At 42.7% G+C, this 12,614-nt stretch overlaps 1 protein-coding gene across 1 annotated transcript; it reads left to right on the plus strand.

The window, feature by feature from the left end:
* Positions 1–1,731: 1,731 nt before the first annotated feature.
* On the plus strand, positions 1,732–7,042 carry RPL10A (ribosomal protein L10a). Its single transcript, XM_063453191.1, has 6 exons — positions 1,732–1,831; positions 2,755–2,829; positions 5,374–5,454; positions 5,730–5,878; positions 6,037–6,209; positions 6,842–7,042. The coding sequence occupies exons 1-6, from the start codon at positions 1,827–1,829 to the stop codon at positions 7,010–7,012; spliced, it is 654 nt and encodes a 217-aa protein (XP_063309261.1). The 5' UTR covers positions 1,732–1,826; the 3' UTR covers positions 7,013–7,042.
* Positions 7,043–12,614: the final 5,572 nt, after the last annotated feature.

Below are 12,614 nucleotides of genomic sequence, written 5' to 3' on the forward strand. Positions count from 1 at the left end.
CATTTTTTTTACTTTTATTCATAATAAATGATGTTCCATATATGAATAGTTAATGATAGATTAAAGCCCTGTTTCTCCTGAACAAAATGATATATAATAAGTGTGGGTGCATATAATTTGAAAGAGGGGAACTACGGTTGAACAGACATATAGCGCAAATTCCAGTTTTTGTTTACGTTTTGTTTTGATCAGAACGTGCACTATTGACTCCGTCCTGAAGGGGTTAAATATAAGAATTGGGAGTACCATACATACACAATGGACAAAGAGACGGAGATTACTGAATTCGGTGACCGACGGATTTGGTTGCAGATGTGGGGGAGTCCCTCTCGCTGGGGTGCAGTTTCTCATCCTTCTCTGGCGAGTGACTAGATGGCTGCGGTTTCATAGCAAAAAGCATGCCATGGCATATGATGTCTAGGAAATAAATAGTTTTCTGTGAAACTAGGGTTCTACACATCTAACGCACAGCCCCAAATATAATACACTGCCCCCCCACATGTAACGAACAGCCCCTCCATCTAACACACTGCCCTCCACATCTAACACACTGCCCTCCACATCTAACACATAGGCCACCCCAATATACTTCACAGACCCCCCAATATACTGCGCAGCCCCCCCAATATACTGCGCAGATCCCCCACAATATACTGCGCAGACCCCCCCATATACTGCACAGACAGCCCCCCCATATACTGCGCAGACGCCCCATATAATGGGCAGACAGCCCACATATACTGCGCAGACCCCCCAATTCTGCACAGTCCCCCAATTCTGCACAGACCCCCCAATACTGCACAGACCCCCCAATACTGCACAGACCCCCCCATACTGCACAGACCCCCCCATACTGTACAGTCCCCCCAATACTGCAAAGTCCCCCCCGATACTGCACAGACCCCCCAATTCTGCAAAGACCCCTCCGATACTGCAAAGACCCCCCCAATACTGCAGAGACCGACCAATTCTGCACAGACCCCCCAATACAGCACAGACCCCCCATACACTGCACAGACCCCCCCCCCAATACTGTACAGTGCCCCCCAATTCTGCAAAGACCCCCGATACTGCACAGACCCACCAATTCTGCACAGACCCCCCCAATACTGCACATACCCCCCAATTCGGCACAGACCCTCCATACACTGCGCAGACCCCCCCCATTATACAGCGCAGACCCCCCCCCCCATATATTTCACAGAAACCCCCACCATACTTCACCCTCCCCTTGGATGGCTGAGAGCGTTGGGAGCAGGGAGAGGCTTTAAACCGACGCAGAGTCCGCGCATGCGCAGTATAGGGGTAGGGAGATTTCACAGAACAAATGGCCATCAAATTTCCCTACCCCTATACTGCGCACGCGCGGTGTGTGGAGTGCTCCCTGGGCACTAGTGCGCACGCGCGCTGTACCTCCGACGGGAGTACTGAGCCGCGTGCGCACTGTGGCGTTAATTTCCCCTACCCCGTGAAAAATCCCTACCTAGTTGGTGTGCGCTTGCGCTGTGGCGCACACCCCCGTCCAAACGTCACTTCCGGTACGGGCGCGTCACCGGAAGTGGCGAGAGTAGGGAATTTTCATGGGGTAGTGTTTTTTGATAGAACAGCGGCCGCGTCACCGGAAGTGACGAGGGTAGGGAATTGTCACGGGGTAGGGTTTTTTGATGGAACACTCTCCATTTTCGACTCCGTGCCACAACAAATATGGCGTTAAGTGGGAGGAGAAATGAGCTCAAAGCTCGCGAGAACATACTTCTTTAAATGTGCCAGCTCAAGAACACGCAGCCCTTTTCTTGGCTGTGTGTGAATAAGGCGGTGTTGGAAAAATGAGGTGAGGGATTGTATTTGGTTGTAGCGACTGTATATATATCTTTGGTTGTGTTCGCTGCTATTGAAATAATTATTTCGTTTGGTTTGTATCTGTAATTATTCAATGCCAAACACTGGAGTACGTGAAGGTTTCTCGGTCTCGATTAGAGAGCGTGGCCCTTAGGACTGACTCCATCAGCTATTTTAGGCCCCGCATTCTGTGATCGAACCTTGTTACTCCTACTGTGTTAAAACACGTTACGTATTAAAAAAAAACCACGTAGCTCTTTGGCAGAAGTATTCTAATTTCGTGAGCAGCGATTACATCACATGTAATATTAATTTTCTTGCCGTCAGTTGTAACGATCAACCACAATGTGAACGGACAATGTTATATTGGCGGTAAAAAAACAAGTCGATAAATATCCTTCGAGCGTATCTACTAAAACGAAATGTGTTAATCCCGTTGATGGAGCAGGAAATAGTTGTGTTTTTGTTTTTTTTCCTCCTTCGGATTAATCGGAATTACTGTTAATATAATTTACCCTATCGGTGAGGCTAAATTGTATATTCATTCAGCTCTTGCAAAAGCTGTCTGAATATTAACGTTTTCCTTTTGAATTTCGCCATTTCCTATTTTAGCTAAAACGCTCTTCAACCAGTTTCTTATTTGGCAACTGGCATTATATATTCATATTTAACCCCTTAATGACACATGACATGTGACATGTCATGATTCCCTTTTATTCCAGAAGTTTGGTCCTTAAGGGGGATAATATTAATGCCTGTTGCCAAATTTACTTTTTTTTACTTTAAAAAGTTTTAATTAATACAGAAAATACTTTTGGTAAGCGTAAACAATTTTAATTATATGCTGCATGTAAAGTACACTGAAGTATAAGGCACCATGGCAGCAGTTTATTTTTCTTATTTTTTGCTTTGCAGCAGCAAAGTTTCCCGTGATACACTCTATGAGGCTGTAAGAGAGTTACTTCAAGGATCAAAGAAAAAAAGACGAAAGTAAGGACAACTAGTGCAACAATTGTTTTATACTTCATGTGACAGTGCATGTTTTTCTAGTTAAACACTGTCATTATACATTTAACTTCATAGTAATGTGTAGAGTAAAACAAAATGTTGACATCTCCTAAAATGTACAATTGTGGAAAGAAGATTGTTACAATATTGAAAGTGCCCGGAACATAAAGGTGTTCAGTGTCCCTTTAAGTAAAAACGCAGTAATGTCACGTTCGAATGTCAACGTGGTGTCAATAAAAACAAATAAATCGGATGAATACAAAGTGAGAGCACAGTAATGGTAACGTCCCTTTTAGTGGCAGCATAATCAAAGAAATCACATGAATGCTTAAACTTGTACAATAGTGGTTCTAACTAGGCAGGGATAGGCAACCTTCGGCACTCCAGATATTGTGGACTACATGCTCTTACACTCATAATGCTGGCAAAGCATCATGGGAGGTGCAGTCCAAAACATCTGCAGTGCCGATGGTTGCCTATGCCTGAACTAGGGTAATGTGTAGCAGTTCTGATTTTTATGTAATGCAACGCTCTTGCTTTTTTGCAGTGTTTCAATATGCTGTAAAGAGAGCACGATTTGAGCCTATCTAGTGTCTCCATCAAAAGTCTTGTTAAAGCGGCACTCACACTGAACTTGCATATCTCCTATTGTTTCCTCTTTCTTCCCCTCTCAGAATCTGTTCTTTATTTCTGATCTTTTTCTTGCGCGTTGACCCAAGGAGGAGCTTGAAGGGATACTTATCGTGTCAGCAATACAAAGCTGTATTCCTTGCACTATCACTCCCTTTGCCCTCCATTGCGATAAAAATTGTAAAATCCTTTGTTTATTTACCTGGTCGCAGCTTAGCCTCCTCCAAAGTCCCTTGACGAGCAGGTGCTAATGTGATGATGCTCTGTCCTCATGCAGAGTGTGAGGACCTCAAGTATCAGTTACTACTCTATCTTATGGTTAAACGTAAACTAGATCAGAAATAAAGAAAAGAACATTCTGAGTGTGAGCAGAAGAAATGGGAGAATGGTCAGTTCAGTGTGACAGTGCCACTTTTATGTGTAACTGTAATGGGTATTGGCCAAGTTATTCCTGAGACATGTAAATGGACGCAGTTAAAGTGCTTAGTGTCTGGAGTACCCTGGTGCTGTCCTTCCATTGAGCATGTCAGTGCCATTGCAAGAATAATCCGTATGCCTACTAGAACATGTGTAATTGCTGCCTTAGCCGCACCTTCGGTAGGGCTCAATACTAAATGGAAGGACAGTGTTGGGGAACTCCAAGCACTGTCAACTTGTATCCTATCCAAGCAGCTGTTAAAGGGACTCTCCAGGCAGCAGTTTTTACTTACCTGGTTCCAGCGCCGGGAGCCACGTGAAGCCGCACCCCCATTTCGTCAAAATGACGAAATAGGCGGGCGCGAGCAGGGAGCAATCAGACTCTTCCATTTGGAAGCGTCCTTGCTCCCTTGTGCGCATGCGAGGCTTCGCCGCACATACTTCAGAGGGCGGCATTCATGCCGCCATCTGAAGTCCTGAGCGCAGTACCGCGCATGTGCGCGGCCGTGAGCTGAGCTGACTGACAGCTCAGCACGAGGTCTTTGCCCTCCTCTGCTGACAGGCTGGAGAGAGAAGGGGCGCACACAGTGCCTTCTCTCTCCTGCACACGTTGACATATTTTAATACGTCTGACGTGTACAGGGCCTTTTTAGGGCCCTGCATGATAGGAAGTCCCTCTGGTGGCCCTCTGAGTGACGGCCACTGGAGGTATTCCTATCAATCAATGTAAACACTGTATTTTCTCTGAAAATAGTGTTTACATTAGATTGCCTCCAGGGAGCTATAGATCATACCTGAACAACTACATTAAGCTGTAGTTGTTCAGGTGACTATAGTGTCCCTTTAAGAGACAGCTGTGTGATTCAGACATGGTCTCTTATCACAAGAGATATGGTAGAGGGGGTCTTGTGCGATCATCCATAGGACTTCACTGTTGTACTCTCTGCTGCTCCTGAAGATCTAGAAGATGTTAGTGGCCATGATGGTCATCTTTATGTAAGTAAAACCAGCTTGCGCTGTATCCCACGCCGACCAGTACCTAACAGGTGGTGTCACCTTCAGGGATATTTACAAAACTTGTAGATACCTGATCCACTTCAAGACCTTCAATTTTCCAAGGTATTTATATTGGGTGTCAATTTGCACAGCATGACACTAAATATATCCAGTACAGTGGATATATTGAAGGTAGAGTGCAGAGATTCCTTTTGTGCTTTCTAATCACTGCTTTGTTAGAAGCATTGGATTGGACAGATAAATTATTGTATTCAAAGGTGGGAGTGTGTGTAGTCTACCTTGTATATTGCTGAGATATAGATTTCTTGTTGCTGGTCTGTGATAAGATTCAAAAAGGCAATCCCATTATGCATTTATCTATTTCCACCCCCATTCACAACTGTTATGTAGTTCTTTTTTATTATTTGAATCTGTTTACGAACCTGTATAATTAACTTTTCACTTTTTTTTTTTTTTTTAAAGGTTCCTTGAGAGTGTGGAGCTTCAGATCAGCTTGAAAAACTATGATCCCCAAAAGGACAAGCGTTTCTCTGGCACAGTCAGGTCGGGAATTTTTCTTATCACCCAACCTTTGCCTTGCTTTTTCTTCTCTCAAACAGCAGTGGCAAGCAATTTGGGTAGTTCAGATAACATTTTTGTTAAGGTGATCTGGACGGACCCCTACCCTGGGTCTTAAAACATGAGGGAAGGTGTGGTTTTTTTTCTCAAACCCACCGACCAATTAGTACAAGTCACACGTTTTAAAGGTTTGTAATTTTTGCAACACTTCTAGTAAAGTCCATAGATTTCATGGCTTACACTTCTTTCTGCACCCATAGGCTGAAGTCAACACCACGTCCTAAATTCTCAGTGTGTGTGCTGGGAGATCAGCAGCATTGTGATGAAGCAAAGGCTGTGGATTTACCTCATATGGATATTGAGGCTTTAAAGAAACTGAACAAGAATAAAAAACTTGTGAAAAAGCTTGGTGAGTATGTAGTCATGTTTAAGTTGACTGAGGTGTCCTTTTCATGCAAACTATGCCTCCATTCTTTTGATAAGTTTATGCTAAGATTGAGTGTGAGATTTTTCTGTGTAGTCTTGCTGATTATTTTTTTTTTTTTTTTTGGGGGGGTGATCTTTTAGCCAAAAAGTTTGATGCATTCCTGGCCTCAGAATCTCTCATTAAGCAGATTCCCCGTATACTTGGACCTGGGCTGAACAAGGCTGGCAAGTTCCCTTCACTGCTTACTCACAATGAGAATATGGTGGCTAAGGTTGATGAGGTGAAGTCAACAATAAAGTTCCAAATGAAAAAGGCAAGTTAACAACCCTCCCCCCCCACACTTAATAAATGAAACATTGTGCAGTACAGTGTATTAATGTACACGTACTCTAATAATGCTTAAAAACCTGCTTAACTGGTTTAGTAATCCAAAGAGTGACTAAGTTTACATTATATGTACTATAAGTCTTTTTGAGGGTTCCTTGTGTGCTTCAAATCCTTAATGGCTGATAAGTCGCTGTAGATATCCGTATCCGTGAAGGGAGTTGTGGTAGCTCTTTTAAATTTGTATATATTTTATTTATTTTTTTTCTCCTTTGAACGCTGCACTGGCTTTCAACAGGTTTTTTTTTTTTTTTGGTAGTTAACTATTAGGAGGCTGCGTCCAAGATGCCATTTTGTTTGTTTAAATTTCCTTATGGCATGATGCGCTTTCAAATGGTTACATGCCCGAAGCTGAAGTGGCAGGTAACAGCCACTACATCCATCATAACACACCCAGTCACTGTGAAATAATTGGCAATTGTAGTCAAGCATCCTTAACAAAATGGCCACAGAATAGGTCTGATGCTGCTATTGGGTGAACTCTCAGCTGCCCTTCCCTTAACATCTATAATTATGCATATTGTACAAAATAAATAAATTGTCTTTACTACCTTTCCACAGGTGTTATGTTTGGCTGTTGCAGTTGGACATGTAAAAATGACAGAGGAAGAACTTGTATACAACATCCACCTATCTATCAATTTCTTGGTTTCACTTCTGAAGAAGAACTGGCAGAATGTGAGGGCTCTGTACATCAAAAGCACTATGGGGAAACCACAGCGATTGTATTAAACCATGTTCTGAATAAAATAACTCCGAAGAGAGAATTTTTCGTCTGCTTGAATTTCCTTAACAGACTATTTATGTAGAATCCTGTGTATGAGGAAACTTTTAGCACTTCTGAGTCAGATTTTCCAGTATTTCATTCTTTCACTGTGTATAGAACACAAAATAACTTAAAGCGGCACTGTCATGCCGAACTTAACTTTCCTCAATCTCTTCCTCTTCTCCCCCTCTCTCAGGATCTGTTCTTCTTTTCTTTAAAATCATAATACAAAGTAGGGATTCTTTGCCTTATGGAGGTTTCCTCCTCTTGATCAGCTTTGACCAGCGGAGGAGTAAAGTGTGCTTAATTTCTGCTTGTCAGAGCAATTTTCCTCTGATCATGTGATGCTTCCTGTCATTTTAGACGAAACTGCCGAATTGCGTTCTAACTCAATGAACAGTATGTTAGATTGTTTTAGAACGCAATTCGGCACTTTGTCCGTGTCGGAATTTCATTCGAATGAATGAAACTCTGATTCAATTTGTGCCGTGGCTGCATCTTGCTGCCAGTTAGTAGATAACTCCCTAATTCCCACGGTCTTAGGGAGCTATTTACTAAAAGGCTGGAAGACCTAAATTGGGCTTTCAGCCACATTTACCAATACGAAGTAAAGATTACTTAGCATTGGTAAATGCTGCCCCTTCTCGATATACTGTGACTAGGGGTATGTCTAGTCTGAGCAGTGGGTGGGGGCCATAAAGATAATGAGGGGGGTGGCCTACTGTCCTTCCACGGCCCCCACCCCTGCACGGTGGGTGGGAGCTATAAATTACAATGGGGGTACACACCTACTGTCCTCCACCCCCGGGTGCCGGTTGGGGGGCCATAATGATGAGGCGGAGGGGGGGAAAGACTAACACTGATTACTCATTTCAAGCCATCCAATCACAGTGCTCTGTCATTTTACACAGCGTGGGAAAGTTCCAAGGAACAGGGGTGTGGGCGAGGGGGGGGAGCACAGTAAGTAGGTCCCCAACCCCCCCATTATCTTTATGGCCCCCACCTGCCGCTCAAGGGTGGGGGCGGGGAAGGACAGTAGGTTCCCCCCTCATATTGTAACTTATGGCCCCCACCCGCCGCTCAGGGGTGGGGGCCGTGGGGAGGACAATAGGTCAGCCCCCCAGGGGCTGCGCAGGGGTGGGGGACGGATAGTAGGCTGCTCACTGTTTAGTAGACATGCCCCTACTCGCAGTATAGCGAGTAGGGGGGCCATTCAGGAGACTTTATTGTCCCTTATGCTATTATGGGGGTCATATTGACCCCCATAGAGTGAGGGGGGACATGGGGGTTTAGGAAGTGGTGGGGAGCACAGCTCCCTGCCGCTTCTGTCTTTACATATTACAAGGAGGGAGCTGCGTGCCGGTAGCTCACTCCTTGTAATAAACTGCACGAACAAACAAACACTGATACTCAGTGTTAGTTTGTTTGTCTGATTTTTCTATTCATTCATTCGTCTGTCGAATGAATGGATAGATAAAATTCCCGTTAGCATGTGCGGGAATCTCACAGGTTATCTAGTGTGGGCAGATGACCTATCCCATAGGGACTTCATCTACCTACACAAAGATGGCGGCGCCCTGAATAGAGATCGGGGCAGAAAATAAAGAATAAATAGGGGGCTTAGACATTTGGGGGTGACTAAGGGGTCAATTGGATGTAGTGGAGGCAGGAGGGGGGTGAAAAAAAACGGGATCTGCATGACAGTGCCGCTTTAATTATAAGAATGGTAGGAGGAGGAAACCAACAATTCCAAATATCTGGGAATATCTTGCACGTCTAAGATTAAATTAATTTATTTTTTAGCAGTAGCATTTCAAATGGTGAATCGATTACGAAGTTTCTTTGAGCAATGCTCACCATGTTTGCTTTTCAACAGCTTGATGTTGTATATCCACTGACAGACTGTGGAATAAAATGGGTTGGAGTCACATGAGAAATGTACATTTGAGAAATGTAGACTTGGGTGCTGATGAAATTTTTGTTTAGTGCAAATATTCAGAACATTCAAACAAACTTGTGTTCATAAATTCATTTTCAGATGAAATATGGACATTATTTTACTTTGGTGCAATTCCATAGTCTTCATCTGAATGGAATTTCCAAAACACATTTCAGAAAAAAAATATTTTTAGTCAAAGTCTGAATGAAGCAAAACTTAAACATCTGCTATTCAATTTTTGCTGAACAAATTAAGGTTTTGACTTTTTCGAATAAGCCTGAATAGTGACCAATGGGAATCTGGTTCGGACGCTTAAAATAAGTGAACGTATTTTAACCCCTTAGTGACCAGACCACTTCAATTTTCTTACCATTTGGGACCAGGGCTGTTTTTACATTTCTGCTGTTTGTTTAGCTGTAATTTTCCTCTTACTCATTTACTGTACCCACGCATTATAGTTTTTCTTGCTATTAAATGGTCTTTCTAAAGATACCAATTTTTTCAACATATCATTTAGTATAATTTTTTTTTAATATAAAACTGTATTGTAAAAAAAAAAAAAAAAAACTTTCAAACACTCTTGCTAAATAGTTTCCAATTTTTTTCCGGAGTTTAGAAAAGCCCAATGTTAGAGGATCACCACTGGGTCAGGAACACAATCTTGTATTCCCTACTTAATGCTAAAACCACCATTTAGGTGGCTTGCCCCCTATAAAAGTATAAAACACTTTTTTTTTTTTTGGACACACATGGCAATTAAAGAATACATGTACGGAGAACTTCAAGGGTTACTGCCAAAGAATACCCCAATATGTGTTCAGCAACATCTCCTGAGTACAGTGATACCCATGTACAGGTGTATTGTGTTCTTTGGGGGCCATAAGACCTTATTGCATTCCAGTTTTCCAACTTGGAATTTTCACAGCTGGCCATGTACCCATGTCCTATTTGGGACATTTTTGAAGCCTTCCAATTAAGTTTACCCTCATGAAACCATATTCTTTTTAAAATGACACCCTAGGGCAGGGATAGGCAACCTTTGGCACTCCAAATGTTTTGGACTAAATCCCCCATAATGCTTACACACAATACATCTGGAGTGCCGAAGGTTGCCTATGCCTGCACTAGGGTGTATCAAATGTGGTGGTATTTTAACACTTTCCATGCACTAATTCTACCACCAGTCTTTGTAAAACTTTTAGGTAGTCCCTTTTTTTTTTTTCCTGCGCTTTTTTTGCTCATTTTATTTTAGGCGTGGATTCTCAGTTCCTGATATGTGTTATTGAAAATAATACCCCAATATGTGTTCAGCAGTATCTCCCGAGTACAACAATGCCCCCAATGTACAGGTTTTATGTTTTTTTGCATGTTTGCACATTGAAATTTGCCAAATCGGTTTGCTGGGCCTAGGTTGCCTTTGAAACAGTAATGTCCAGTAATGAAAATAAACCCCAACATACCATTTTGTAAAAGTAGACAACCCACGGTATTCAAAATGGGGTATGTCCAGTCTTTAGTAGTAGCCACTAAGTCACAAACGCTGGTCAAAGTTAGTTTTTATTTGTTTTTTTTCATTATATATATATATATATATATATATATATATATATATTACACACTTATTTCCTGTATATGCATAATATATTCAAAGCATTTTATAATATATTAAACCTATATAACTTCATTATAAGTATTGAGATGTGTTTGTGTATATATATATCTATATCAAAGTAGATTTATAATGAAATCATATAATATAAAATCCTTTATTTTATAATAAATGACATATCTAATATGGAAGATGTTTTTTTTTTTTTTTTTTTTTACTTTTTAGCAGCCTGGAGGGCTGCCTAACAGCTCAGACAGCCCCCCCTGCTGGCAGGTCCTAGAGTCCTATTGTGGTGATGTGATCATGGTGGAGGGCCAGGATGGCCAGAGCTGCTCCTAGGATCTCCGGCAGTCCCCCTCCCCCGCCCCGACCATGATTGCTGCGGATTGCCGATCCAGGTAAATCCAGGGCTGCTATTTGCCGCGGACATACTAGGTACGTCTGCTTTCCTTACCGACCTTTTTTTTGTCGGACCTACCCAGTTCGTCCACGGTCGTTAAGGAGATATACATAGAATGAAATTATATCTATATACACTGCTCAAAAAAAATAACGGGAACACAAAAATAACACATCCTAGATCTGAATGAATTAAATATTCTTCTGAAATACTTATGTTTTTTTACATAGTTGAATGTGCTGACAACAAAATCACACAAAAATAAAAAAATGGAAATCAAATTTTTCAACCCATGTCGGTCTGGATTTGGAGTCACACTCAAAATTAAAGTGGTATGTGGCCTTCACGTGCCTCTATGATCTCCCTACATTCTCCTGATGAGGTGGTGGATGGTCTCCTGAGGGATCTCCTCCCAGACCTGGACTGAAGAATCTGCCAACTCCTGGACAGTCTGTGGTGCAACACACAGCATATGGTCTCACAAGGGGTCTGAGGATCTCATATCGGTACCGAATGGCCGTCAGGCTACCTCTGGCGAGCACATGGAGGGCTGTGCGCCCCCCCCCCAAAGAAAGGCCACCCCCACACCATTACTGACCCACTGCCAAACCAGTCATGCTGGAGGATGTTGCAGGCAGCAGAACATTCTCCACGGTATCTCCAGACTCTGTCACATGAGCTCAGTGTGAACCTGTTTTCATCTGTGAAGAGCACAGGGCACCAGTGGCGAATTTGCCAATCTTGGTGTTCTCTGGCAAATGCCAAATGTCCTGCACGGTGTTGGGCTGTAAGCACAACCCCTTCCTGTGGACTTTGGGCCCTCATACCACCCTCATGGAGTCTGTTCTGACCGTTTCAGCAGACACATGCACATTTGTGGCCTGCTGGAGGTCATTTTGCAGGGCTCTGGCAGTGCTCCTCCTGTTCCTCCTTGCACAAAGGCAGAGATAGCGGTCCTGCTTCTGGGTTGTTGCCCTCCTACGGCCTCCTCGACGTCTCCTGATGTACTGGCCTGTCTCCTGGTAGCGCCTCCATGCTTTGGACACTACACCAACAGACACAGCATCCTTCTTGCCACAGCTCGCATTGATGTGCCATCCTGGATGAGCTGCACTACCTGAGCCACTTGTGTGGGTTGTAGACTCCGTCTCATGCTACCACTAGAGTGAAAGCACCGCCAGTCTTCAAAAGTGACCAAAACATCAGCCAGGAAGCATAGGAACTGAGAAGTGTTCTGAGGTCACCACCTGCAGAACCACTCCTTTATTGGGGGTGTCTTGATAATTGACAATCAATTTCACATCAAAAAATAAACAAGCAACAAAAAGGCGCTAAGCGTGTAAACTAAGGTGTAAATATTGGAGTAATAAAGGTAGAGCAGCACCTAATAGTGTACAAGCTCACAAAACACCATACAAACAATACAAAATAGAAAAGGTTAAATATTATTTAACCACTGAGTACAATGCCCACTATTGTATAGTATATAACTATTGGCATCAACTTTTTTGAAAACATTTTTTGTTTTTAAAATACCGGCTTCCTCATAGATTTCTAAATCTAAGAAATTAATATTCTGGCTACTAAAAGAACTGCTAAAATGTAGACCCCACTCGTTAG

Source organism: Pelobates fuscus, chromosome 1 (assembly GCF_036172605.1).
Source record: "Pelobates fuscus isolate aPelFus1 chromosome 1, aPelFus1.pri, whole genome shotgun sequence".
Classification (NCBI taxonomy): domain Eukaryota; kingdom Metazoa; phylum Chordata; class Amphibia; order Anura; family Pelobatidae; genus Pelobates; species Pelobates fuscus.